At 43.7% G+C, this 11,889-nt stretch overlaps 1 protein-coding gene across 1 annotated transcript in view; it reads left to right on the plus strand.

The window, feature by feature from the left end:
* The window catches only part of LOC123503736 (short neuropeptide F-like), a 116,763-nt gene extending 105,373 nt beyond the window's left edge, over positions 1–11,390 (plus strand). Inside the window, exons 3-5 of the mRNA XM_045253727.1 lie at positions 2,477–2,637; positions 6,364–6,462; positions 10,385–11,390. Coding sequence (XP_045109662.1) covers positions 2,477–2,637; positions 6,364–6,462; positions 10,385–10,411 — 287 coding nt within the window. The 3' untranslated portion in view covers positions 10,412–11,390. The remainder of the gene's footprint in view (positions 1–2,476; positions 2,638–6,363; positions 6,463–10,384) is intronic.
* Positions 11,391–11,889: the final 499 nt, after the last annotated feature.

The raw sequence follows: 11,889 nt of genomic DNA on the forward strand, positions 1-11,889 counted from the left end.
TGTGTGTGTGTGTGTGTGTGTGTGTGTGTGTGTGTGTGTGTGTGTGTGTCAGCACTATGTTACACCTTGGTAAAATTTTCAAAACAATGTACGTACTTATCGTTTCTCAGCGTCATGGAGCTAATCACAACAGTAAAAGGAATGTTAGATGTCTTTATAAGCCTCTGCAAGAAAAGAAAAAGGCATAAAAAAGAATAATTTCGAAATATCTAGGCAGTGAAGTATTTACATGTGACTAGAACAAAAGAAAATGTGACCCAGAGTATTAATGATTCAAATAAGATACTTCAAAATTGTAGTGAGAGTATTATTAGCTTACATATGACTTTTTCCTCCTCCTCCTCCTCCTCCTTCTCTGCCAGTGTGCTTTCATATACATCTATATACGTAGATAAACTTTGTCTCGTCTATCTCAAGATCCAGGACTCTGTCTTTGGCCTTTGTTGGTATACTGTAGTAACTAAACGCATTAGGAAAGGCCGTTTGATCGTCTAAATACATAACGTTGCTTGCTTGCTCGCTTGTGTGTGTGTGTGTGTGTGTGTGTGTGTGTGTGTGTGTGTGTGTGTGTGTGTGTGTGTGTGTAATAATAATAATAATAATAATAATAATATACGGTTTATTTATTTGACAATGTAACAAAAATTACACTGAAAATGTACAGGGGGGGGGGGTGCATTGTGTGTGTGTGTGTGTGTGTGTGTGTGTGTGTGTGTGTGTGTGTGTGTGTGTGTGTGTGTGTAATTCACCACGGTCTCCTAATGGTCACCCAGCCAGTCTTTCCCATTACGGAGCGATCTCAAAGCTCATAGACCGATCTTCGGGTAGGACTGAGACCACAACACACTCCACACACCGGGAAAGCGAGGCCACAACCCCTCGAGTTACATCCCGTACCTATTTACTGCTAGTACGCTAGATGAACAGGGGCTACACATTAAGAGGCTTGCCCATTTGCCTCGCCGCTTTCCGGGACTTGAACCCGGACCCTTTCGATTGTGAGTCGAGCGTGCAAATCACTACTACGCGGTGTGTGTGTGTGTGTGTGTGTGTGTGTGTGTGTGTGTGTGTGTGTGTGTGTAATTCACCACGGTCGTCTGCTGGTCACCCAGCCAGTCTTCCCCATTATGGAGCGAGCTCGGAGCTCATAGACCGATCTTTGGGTAGGACTGAGACCACAACACACTCCACACACCGGGAAAGCGAGGCCACAACCCCTCGAGTTACATCCCGTACCTATTTGCTGCTAAGTGAACAGGGGCCACACATTAAGAGGTTTGCCCATTTGCCTCGCCGATTACCGGGACTCGAACCCATCCCTCTCGATTGTGAGTCGAGCGTGCTAACCACTACACTACGCGGTGTGTGTGTGTGTAATTCACTGTTTGATCTGCTGCAGTCTCTGACGAGACAGCCAGACGTTACCCTACGGAACGAGCTCAGAGCTCATTGTTTCCGATCTTCGGATAGGCCTGAGACCAGGCACACACCACACACCGGGACAACAAGGTCACAACTCCTCGATTTACACCCGTACCTACTCACTGCTAGGTGAACAGGGGCTACACGTGAAAGGAGACACACCCAAATATCTCCACCCGGCCGGGGAATCGAACCCCGGTCTTCTGGCTTGTGAAGTGTGTGTGTAATTAAGCCCTGTGTATCTCTCTCTCTCTCTCTCTCTCTCTCTCTCTCTCTCTCTCTCTCTCTCTCTCTCTCTCTCTCTCTCTCTCTCTCTCTCTCTCTCTCTCTCTCTCTCTCTCTCTCTCTCTCTCTCTCTCTCTCTCTCTCTCTCTCTCTCTCTCTCTCTCTCTCCTTGGGCGAATTCAAAAGGCATAATTGAATGTCCTAAATTACCGGTTTGATAATTAAGCTTTCCTTTTGTCTTCCTCAACGTCCTTCACTCGCCTTTAATTCACCCGAGATAATGAACTAAGGGCATTATCACCGTGCACTTCTTCTCTTTCTTTCTCTTCCCTCGACTTTTTCTCCACCTTCATTCCCGCAAGGGCTCGTTGGAGGGGAAAGAGAGGAGAGGAGCCAGCTTCAACTCTCCGTAGTAGATAATGGTAATGGTATACAGGGAGGGATTAAATTAGTGTGTTTGATAATGAAGTTTCCGAGAGTTAGCTGTGAGCGAAATTAGCTAAGGTGGCGTGTGTTTAAAATGTGCTTTTGCCTAATTTTGTTCCTCTTGTCTACTGTTAGAAGTCGTGTGTGTGTGTGTGTGTGTGTGTGTGTGTGTGTGTGTGTGTGTGTGTGTGTGTGTGTGTGTGTGTGTGTGTGTGTGTTTGTGAGTAAATATAAACGGATGTAAGACTTTTTTCTGCATTTACTTGAATTTGTATTTGTAACTTGGTCAGTAAGCTACTAATTTTACTACTACTATAACTACCACCACCACCACCACCACCACCACCACCACCACCACTACTATTACTACTACTACTACTACAACCCATCGTATTTCTTGCAGCTCTGAATGACATGTACGACTTGCTGGCGGTGCACGAGGTGGAACGCCGCGCCCCTCCCTCCATGAGACTACGGTTCGGCAAGCGGGACATGGGCTGGCAGGTGTCTCAGAGGTCCATGCCAACCCTCAGGCTCCGCTTCGGCAAGAGGAACGTTGACGAGGTGAGACTGAAACAGATAGATGGTTCATTAAGTGCTTCACTGGAACATTCTTTCGCTTTATTTGTACAAGTTAATCTTTATTGTTAGATTATTGATTTTTTTCTCTTAAGGGTCTATGGAGGTCAGAAGATTAATGGCCACATATTTCATAGCTTTGCATTCTAGAGAAGACTCACCATAGTATAACAGGACTGTCGAGAATCATGGGCTCAGCAAACTAACTAAAAAAAGAAAAAGAAAAATCAGTAAATTAAAGAAAATAGATCAATAAACAAGATTTCAACATTTGTGGTGGTAGTGATGGTGATAATAGTAATGCTATGATATGCGTTACACACTTGAGTCAGCTGAGGTTGATTAGTAATGCAAATAGAATAGGAAGCAGACTGCAGACTGGGAAGGCTTAACGGATCAACGCCCACAGATATTATGCAAGAGTTTTGTTTTCCTCGATTATTTCATTATTTGCCAATATATTTCCACACTGACCATAAAAAAAAGGTAAATACATCATACATTAATGAATAGTGAATTAGATTGTCTGTAATTGGATGTAAACTCTAACTGATGACTCTAACTAATGAAATAAAGACACGAAATGTTATAAAATCAACCAAAACTTTGAGCTTCGAATAAACGGACTGAAAGGAGAAGTTTGAACAGAACGAAATTTGCTTTAAGAGAGAGAGAGAGAGAGAGAGAGAGAGAGAGAGAGAGAGAGAGAGAGAACAAAACAGAAAGTGATAATAATAGATAAACACACAGATTAGGTAAGAAGCTGTAATAAGACTACCGCCTTTTATTAACAAGTATGTAAGTCTCCACCACTCTCTTATCTTCATGCTCCTTACTCACGAAAGCACTATTATCAGGAGCATATATGTACCGAACCACCGCCACAACCTCAAAACTTTTAAATAAGCACTCAGGTTTACGAAAAGTAGCGCGTTTTGTTTTCTAAGTTATCCATTATTACACTTGAGAATACCGTGCAACATGGATAAAGCTTTCTAACTTTGTAATTGACGAAGGATATATCTCTGTCCAAAATCGGTGGTAAGACGAGAAGAGTGGGAGTAAAGTCTTCTCTCTTCGACTATATACTTTCCATTTCTTTTCTGCACCACACACTTCACATTTCTCTCTTCTTAACCCCTTCAGTACCATAACGCGCTTTCATATTCATTCTACTTACTATTTGGATGACTTCATACAGCTTCAAAAAACTTATGTGGCGGTAAAGATAATGAAGACTGGCCATTAATCTTTTAACCTCCATAGACCCTTCCTGATGCAAATAAAATCGTCTAATAGTACCCAAAACACTAAGTGAAAATACGTCGTAGTACTGAAGGAGTTAATTTCCAACCTCCACCACCACTTCTTTCACTACCACCACACCACATCAGACATCTCCATGCACTGCACACCTGCCAAGCCACACCTCTTCCCATATCCTACCACAACCACACGCTTTCTCCACCTTCCCACCACTCACCTTTCTCACTACACACCATGACAGAACACGTATTTGCAACACATTCGAACTCCCTCATTTATCATTCTCTCTCTCTCTCTCTCTCTCTCTCTCTCTCTCTCTCTCTCTCTCTCTCTCTCTCTCTCTCTCTCTCTCTCTCTCTCTCTCTCTCTCTCTCTCTCTCTCTCTCTCTCTCTCTCTCTCTCTCTCTCTCTCTCTCACAGTAAATCTCTCCAATACTTCACCTCTCATTTCTTCCCCTGTCTATATGTCCCCAACCGTGACGACCCAACAGGCTAGCGGTTTTCAGGCCACAGTGGCTACACTCACCTCCACAGGTGGGAGCACACACCTGGTTCTTGATTCACACCTGTTTTCCTTTGCACGCTATCTCTGCTTCATCTCTCCATTACTTGTGTTGTATTTCTTTGCTTCCTCCTCCTCCTCTTCTTCTTCTTCTTCCTCTTTTTCTTCGCTTCTTCTTTTTCTCTGCTTCTTCTTCTTCTTCTTCTTCTTCTTCTTCTTTTTTTTTTTTCTTTTTTCTTCTTCTTTTTTTTCTTGTTTTCTTCTTGTTCTTCTTCTTCTTCTTCTTCTTCTTCTTCTTCTTCTTCTTCTTCTTCTTCTTCTTCTTCTTCTTCTTCTTCTTCTTCTTCTTCTTCTTCTTCTTCTTCTTCTTCTTCTTCTTCTTCTTCTTCTTCTTCTTCTTCTTCTTCTTCTTCTTCTTCTTCTTCTTTTTCCTCATCGTTTTCTTCTCTCTTCTTTCTTCTTCTTCCTACTAGTTAAAATGCTTCGTGAGGGGAATAGCACCTTATCTGTGCACAATATTCAAACTTAAATCTATATGTTTATAAGCTTCTATTCATATATATTCTATACCAGGGGTAGGCAAACATTTTAGTGCAAGGGCCACATTAAAAAAATTCACAATCTTATAGGGCCGCATAGTGTATTAACCCAAAATAATTAGTATTGAAAAGACAAAATAAAAGGCTTTCAAAGAAAAAGCCACTCTCCCATGCATACGTACACCTGAGGGAAAAGAAAACAAAATGCTCACAATATTATTTGGCGTTGTTTATTTACTTTCTCTTTTAAATATACTCGTACTAACATATGTCAGGCCGCAGGAATTACTTTAACGTGCCGTAGGCCATAGTTTGCCCACACGTGTTCTATACATTCATTTTTTCATTCTCTTTGTTGTTATTTTGTTTTATTTATTAAGTTTTTATATTCCCTCAGAGAGAGAGAGAGAGAGAGAGAGAGAGAGAAAGTGTGTGGTAAGGATAGCGTGGGAGTTTTCTTGTGTAGATGTTAATGACAATTTGATTAATTCATAGCTAGGGATGACAGGGGGACATAAGTAGGTTTGTGCTGCATGGGGACTATCACGTGTAGGCCAGCTGGCTTCTTACTGTCCCGCCTTTTTCCTCCTATGTTTTTAGTTTAAGTTAGAGACTGACAGAAGAGAAGGAGAATGAGGAGGAGTAGAATGAGGAGGAGTAGGAGGAGGAGGAGAAGGAGAAGGAGGAGAGGAGGAGGAGGAGAAGGAGGAGGAGGAGGAGGAGGAGGAGGAGGAGGAGGAGGAGGAGGAGGAGGAGGAGGAGGAGGAGAAGGAGGAGGAGGAGGAGGAGGAAGAAGAAGAAGACGATTACAGAGAGTTAAACACCATTGAAGTACAGTTTAGTGGACAGCGATTCTTGGGTTCGTGTTGTGACTTGCCTTGTTCTCCCATAACGATTACTTTCAGAGCCCACAAAGATCATTAGCTGGATTCTGAAGAGTGTTCCTTCAGTTAATGATATAGGGAAACCTTGTTAACTTGTCACTAGAAGGATTTTGGAAGTACATAAGAAGATAAGAACAGTAGAAAATGAGGGAAGCTGTAGGAGGCTGTCAGGCAGTCCATGTATGAGAAAAGCTACTTAATTCTATCTATCATTCCCTTACATGAATTTATTTATCTAATCCTCTTTTAACGCTCCATATTGACTCAGCACTAACAACTTGATTACTGAGTCGGTTTTGTTCATCAGCCACTCTGTTAGAGAATCATTTCCTCCTCATTTCTTTCCTAAACCTGAATTTATCGTGTTTAAACCCATTATTTCTGGTTCTCTCCTGGCTGCTGATCCTAAAAACTTCGCTCATGTCCCTCTTGTTGTGTGGATGTGGTATGGAAGTGTTTCCGAATACTGCCCTTGTTTTTTTTCTTGCTTCTTGGTTTCTGACACTCCCTCGTGTTGCAGGCTGACCCCATCCTCGACCACCACGACCTCATCCGCAAAGACGCCCGCACGCCAGCCCTCAGACTCCGGTTCGGCAAACGTGGCGCGTCCTTTGGAGAGGTGAGAGAGAGAGAGAGAGAGAGAGAGAGAGAGAGAGAGAGAGAGAGAGAGAGAGAGAGAGAGAATATGTGTGTGTGTGTGTGTGTGTGTGTGTGTGTGTGTGTGTGTGTGTGTGTGTGTGTGTGTGTGTGTGTGTGCATGCATTTCTCCTGAGAGTCATTGATTTCAGTGTTTGTACTTTTATTTCAGTATGTGACGTATTCTCTCGATATCTTAATAACCCTTGTTCTTTTTTTGTGCTCAGGAATATGTGTATGTCTTAGCCATAAAATCCAGCTTGGTTCTTGCTTAAAACTGCATGCTTAAATAAATAAAATCTTGGTTTCTCCTGACCAAACGAATGCGGATATCAAAGATTTTTACATTAAGATAAAATAATTATGTCTAAAAACCGGTGTGGAAGAAATTGGAGACATGAACGAAGGAAGAAAGGTAAATGGAAGAGTAAGTAACACCTAAAGCTTTGATAACATTATGAAAGAACAGATGGGAAGAAAAGAACAATGAAAAGGCGGGGTTTCGCCGTCAGAGCAGAAGGGAATATGGAGTACAGGCATCTGGCAGAAAAGGGAGAGGTGGACGTAGAGGAGAAAAAACAAAAAGGAAGAAAGAGAAACTAGTGTAGTGAGGGGACGGCGGTGGAACAAAGAGAGGGATCTAAAGGGGGCGGATTGAACGTCAGTAGCAAGCCGCCGCCGCCTGTATACTGCATTGTGTGGCCGTGGGAGGTGGAATGGGAGGGAAGGCACAGGCGGGAACTCTGCAACTGTTATTTAAGCATCCATGTGCCTCACGAACACCAAGCAGGGAGCACCAAGGGAGGAAACTTTGCAATACGAAGAGCTGCCAGAAAATTTGTCCTTCGTCTGTTTTGGATCCTTGTCAAGCCTCTTTTTTTCATGTAGAAGAGGTTCTGTTTTTCTTCCCCCACCAAAATAATGTGTCGCGATCCGAGCTGTTGTATGACGTTGCACAAATTCTCTGCCTATTGGTTATAAATACGCAAGTTTTTTTTTTTTTTTTATCTTTACTTAGCAGAAATAATATCTATACATAAGATGCTCGATACGGCGCAGGCAGATGACAATCACAATTCCTTCTGTCGCTTTCTCCACTGCATATCAATACAATTAGGTATCCTACTAATGTACACTTCAGATGCCAGTCTTTTACTACTACTACTACTACTACTACTACTACTACTACTACTACTACTACTACTACTACTACTACTACCACCATCACGACCACCACCACCACCACCATTACCACTACCACTACCGCTACTATTACTACTACTACTACTGCTACTGCTACTGCTACTGCTACTTCTACTACTACTACTACTACTACTACTACTACTACTACTACTACTACCACCACCACCACCACCACCACCACCACCACCACCACCACCACCACCACCACCACCACCACCACCACCACCACCACCACCACCACCACCACTACTACTACTAGAGACAATACAAGTGACCAAAACGGACCACTTACGTACATCCATCCATACACTACACCAGACCTTTGAAATCTCTCTTGAATGCGATAGACGTGAAAAAAAAAAAAGAATCATCTCTTTTCTGAATATTCTTAAGTCAGGGCGAGTATGTGAAGCAAGAATATCGCTGTAGTAGACGTTGAGCGAAGTGCAGCGGGAGGGAGGGAGCAGGAGATAGGCTGTGGAGAGTAATTATGAAGGGTCGATGAAGAGGTGAGCCGGCAGGTGTTCGTGGGGTGTGTGGGAAGGAGGGACTAAGGGTGCAGGTAGGGGCAGGACCAGAAAAATGGCCAAAAAGGAACCGGCGGGAGGAAATACGGCTGGTGGGTTAATGAGAGAGAGAGAGAGAGAGAGAGAGAGAGAGAGAGAGAGAGAGAGAGAGAGAGAGAGAGAGAGAGAGAGAGAGAAGGGTGCCCAGGATATGATGAAATGGAAAAAAAAATTGCAAAAAGAAGAAAGAAATATTATAAGACACTTAGTTTTTTTTAGGATCTAGCCTGCAGTGGTTCCCAAACTCTTTCTGAGCGAGTACCACTTGGAGGTCCCATACAGTCCCCGCGTACCACTTGGTTCCAGAAAACTCCATTACAGCAAATATCATTTTATTCACAAGTAGAACACACAAATGAACTAACATCAAGGAACACAACTCAATTTATTGCGAGAGATGCATCTGTTTCTTCTCCACCAGCAGATCGATGCCAGATTATCTTGTGTAAGGCAATAATGATTTTTCAGAGAAATTAATTCATATAATTTAATTAAAAATCGCATATGACTGAAAGTTTTCATGTACAGTATCACCTGGAGAGCCTTCCCGTACCACTAATGATACGCGAAGGCTACCACAGGTCGGGAACCACTGCTCTAAGAAGACAAGATAAGAAAGAAACACGAGTAGTGTATGAAATGTGTAAGAAAAGAGAATGTCAGCGGAAGAACTTAATGGACAGAGCAGAATAAAAAGACAAGAAACAACATCAGGGAGGCGCCGATGCAAAGACTAAGAAGCTTCCCGATCCACACTTGACCTGACCTGGAATGGGAGTCAGGGAAGGGAGGAGGAGTGCAATAACCTTACATCCTCTTTTTTTCATATTTCAATGGAGATCTTCAGCAACAAACTTCACACACATGTACAATCGGAAATAGAAACAACCACTTGCATTCACCTCCACTGTTGTTTTGTTCCTTAGTCTAGCGCTTCTGACGTGCCTACAAGTCTCCTCGCAAGACCTGACAGCTGGTGCACTCTCAGCAGATCAAGGGACGCAGGACTGAAGGAAAGGATAAAGCTCAGTGGAAGAAAGACTCGAAGATTACTTGACTTATGACGTGCATTCTGGTGCCGTTAGTGCTCAGTTGGCGCTGGAGGGTTACAAGGAATTGATACGCCCCTCTCAGATTTACACATGCGGAAGAGAGAAGGGTTGTGGTCGATATTAGGTTACGCATATTCACTCATCTTGACCACGCCGCCATCCACAAAGACTGGGATTGTGGCAATGGATCAGAAGGGAAAGACGTCAGTACTTCAAGAATTGTATGAGCGTACTTCTTTTAGTCAGTGTATTGTTAAAGACACGCTCCTCAACACTCGCCAAGAGATGTTTACGTTTTCAGGGATTTTATCTTCCGTATAAAGTACAGGGAAGAGTTTGTTGTTTCTGTAAATATGGATATATTATCTCACACGATCAAACCTAGTATAGAAAAAAGTGTTTCGTACCTCAAACTCCGCGCAATGGGTTATGGATTCTCGACTAGACTGCTTCGTCTGCATCAGTGTAGATAAATGACTTGCTTGACTGGGAACCGCGGAACCTGACGGACCTGTTCCTGATGCAGACTGAAACATGTAGGATAAGCTCTGAAAATCCATCGAAATGTAACGCGTGGCGAGTGAGGATGTTGTGTCACTCTGGAAGGTTGTGATGTGTTAGAGGAGAGGCAGATAGGTGAACGGTGAGGGCACGATTCTGCAATGACAAACGGGAACTTGGACCGCTCCTTCCACGACACGCGTATGGACTGACCTTCCCAGCGTGAGAACGAGAGAGAGAGAGAGAGAGAGAGAGAGAGAGAGAATGTCGGGAGTAATTGAACCCTTAATGGATTTTATTGAACACGTGCGTTCATCCTGACTCTTCGCATAAACACGGGCAATCTTCTTTACCTGTCACGATTCCTTCCACATCTGTAAGTTATTCATTGTGCCATCTGACTTCACGCAACAGCACACCTTCGTGATGACAGGGCAGCCTCTAGCATGCATTGTTTCATGCCTTTGTGTCCTGTCCAATACACTTTCCGTGTATTTTAGACCATGGATGGAGAAGCAGACTACAGTTGAAGTCATCTAGCAGAACCAAAAGTCGCCCTCACACAATTCCTTTCTTGCTTCAGGAGGACATGGCCAGCCAGGAGCAGTAAGGGAGGTGTGGTAAAGGCTGCGTGGCGCACTCGGCGTGCTGACGGCTGCATCCTGAGGCTGCCGGTATGCTGAGGACAGTGTGCTGACTGCTGCTGCGCTATGGACTCTAACCACCTCCAAACCTTTCACTCTCCCTCTCTCGTTTCATTCTTTTCTTATCTCTCCCTCTTTTCTTCCTTTCTCATGTCTGGTGATTTTAAAGTAAAAGTTACTATTCTCTGATCAAGTTTATCAAGACATAATAAAAGACTAGTGTGAAGACAAACCTCTACGTATGCATATGATGTGTTATAGCTGACGTGCAGAGCAGCAGCAGCATCAAGGTGAGGCAGCAGAGGGCGTCACCAGCCAGCCTCGGGACGGTTGTTGTTCTCCAAGGACGAGGCCGAGCCAACACGGACTTGAGGCCTCGGAGGTGGATCTCAGCTTACTTACTGAAAGCTGGATGCACCGCCCTTCCCTCCTGATAGTGAACCTTCCTTCAGTGTATAAAATATTTTGTGAAACTAAATTACCCAGGATGTCACTGACGCTCGCAAATGTTAATCTATCATGTCACTCCCAGCACCTCTTAGTTTCGATATCTTGCAAGTGTAACCAGTACTTGGAGGGGAGCTGCAGCCCCTCCCTTCCTGCCTCCCTCCCTCCTTCCTGGCGAGGTCTAACGAGTGGCACGGTGACTCTGATTTAATGTTTTGGTCAGTAAGTTAGGCAAACATTTCCCTGTCTTGTCTCCAAGGGGCCAGTGTGAGCTGCCCAGTGTTACAAGTGTTACAAGTAGTCAGCACGTAGCGGCAGTGGAAGCCAAAGTCCGGCCGTGGCTCCCTCGTCTGAGGAGTCTCGTCTGCGCCACCATACTTATGTACATGTATAAATTGGCTTCGTATCTTTATGTAAGGCTGGTACCTGGCCATTTTAATGACCTATCATTAGATTAACTTAGGCCAAAGGGTAAATAAATATTTTATTTTGATTTGATGCCTTACATGTCCCTTTTTTATCCTTCATCAACATTGACACTCAATGAGAAGTGATGGTCGTCGCAACACCGTTGTCACTGATGTGTCCTGGCCGGCGACGGTAACCCATCAAGCCCAAGTCTGCATCAACAGAACTCTTCAAATTTGTGTAGATGCACGTTTCACTCTTAGAGTAGTGAAAATGAATTAATAATAATGCTAGTACTACGCTACCACCTCTCTCTCTCTCTCTCTCTCTCTCTCTCTCTCTCTCTCTCTCTCTCTCTCTCTCTCTCTCTCTCTCTCTCTCTCTCTCTCTCTCTCTCTCTCTCTCTCTCTCTCTCTCTCTCTCTCTCTCTCTCTCTCTCTCTCTCTCTCTCTCTCTGACAAACTGCTAATGAAACTTGAGACACGGCATATCCCAAGCATACCATAACACTATCATTGTCTTATCTCATTATTTACTTTGCCATTAGATTCCTCATGAGCCCTCTCTCAGGTTTTTTTTTCATCTCCAA

This window comes from Portunus trituberculatus, chromosome 14 (genome assembly GCF_017591435.1).
Source record: "Portunus trituberculatus isolate SZX2019 chromosome 14, ASM1759143v1, whole genome shotgun sequence".
NCBI classification, from domain to species: domain Eukaryota; kingdom Metazoa; phylum Arthropoda; class Malacostraca; order Decapoda; family Portunidae; genus Portunus; species Portunus trituberculatus.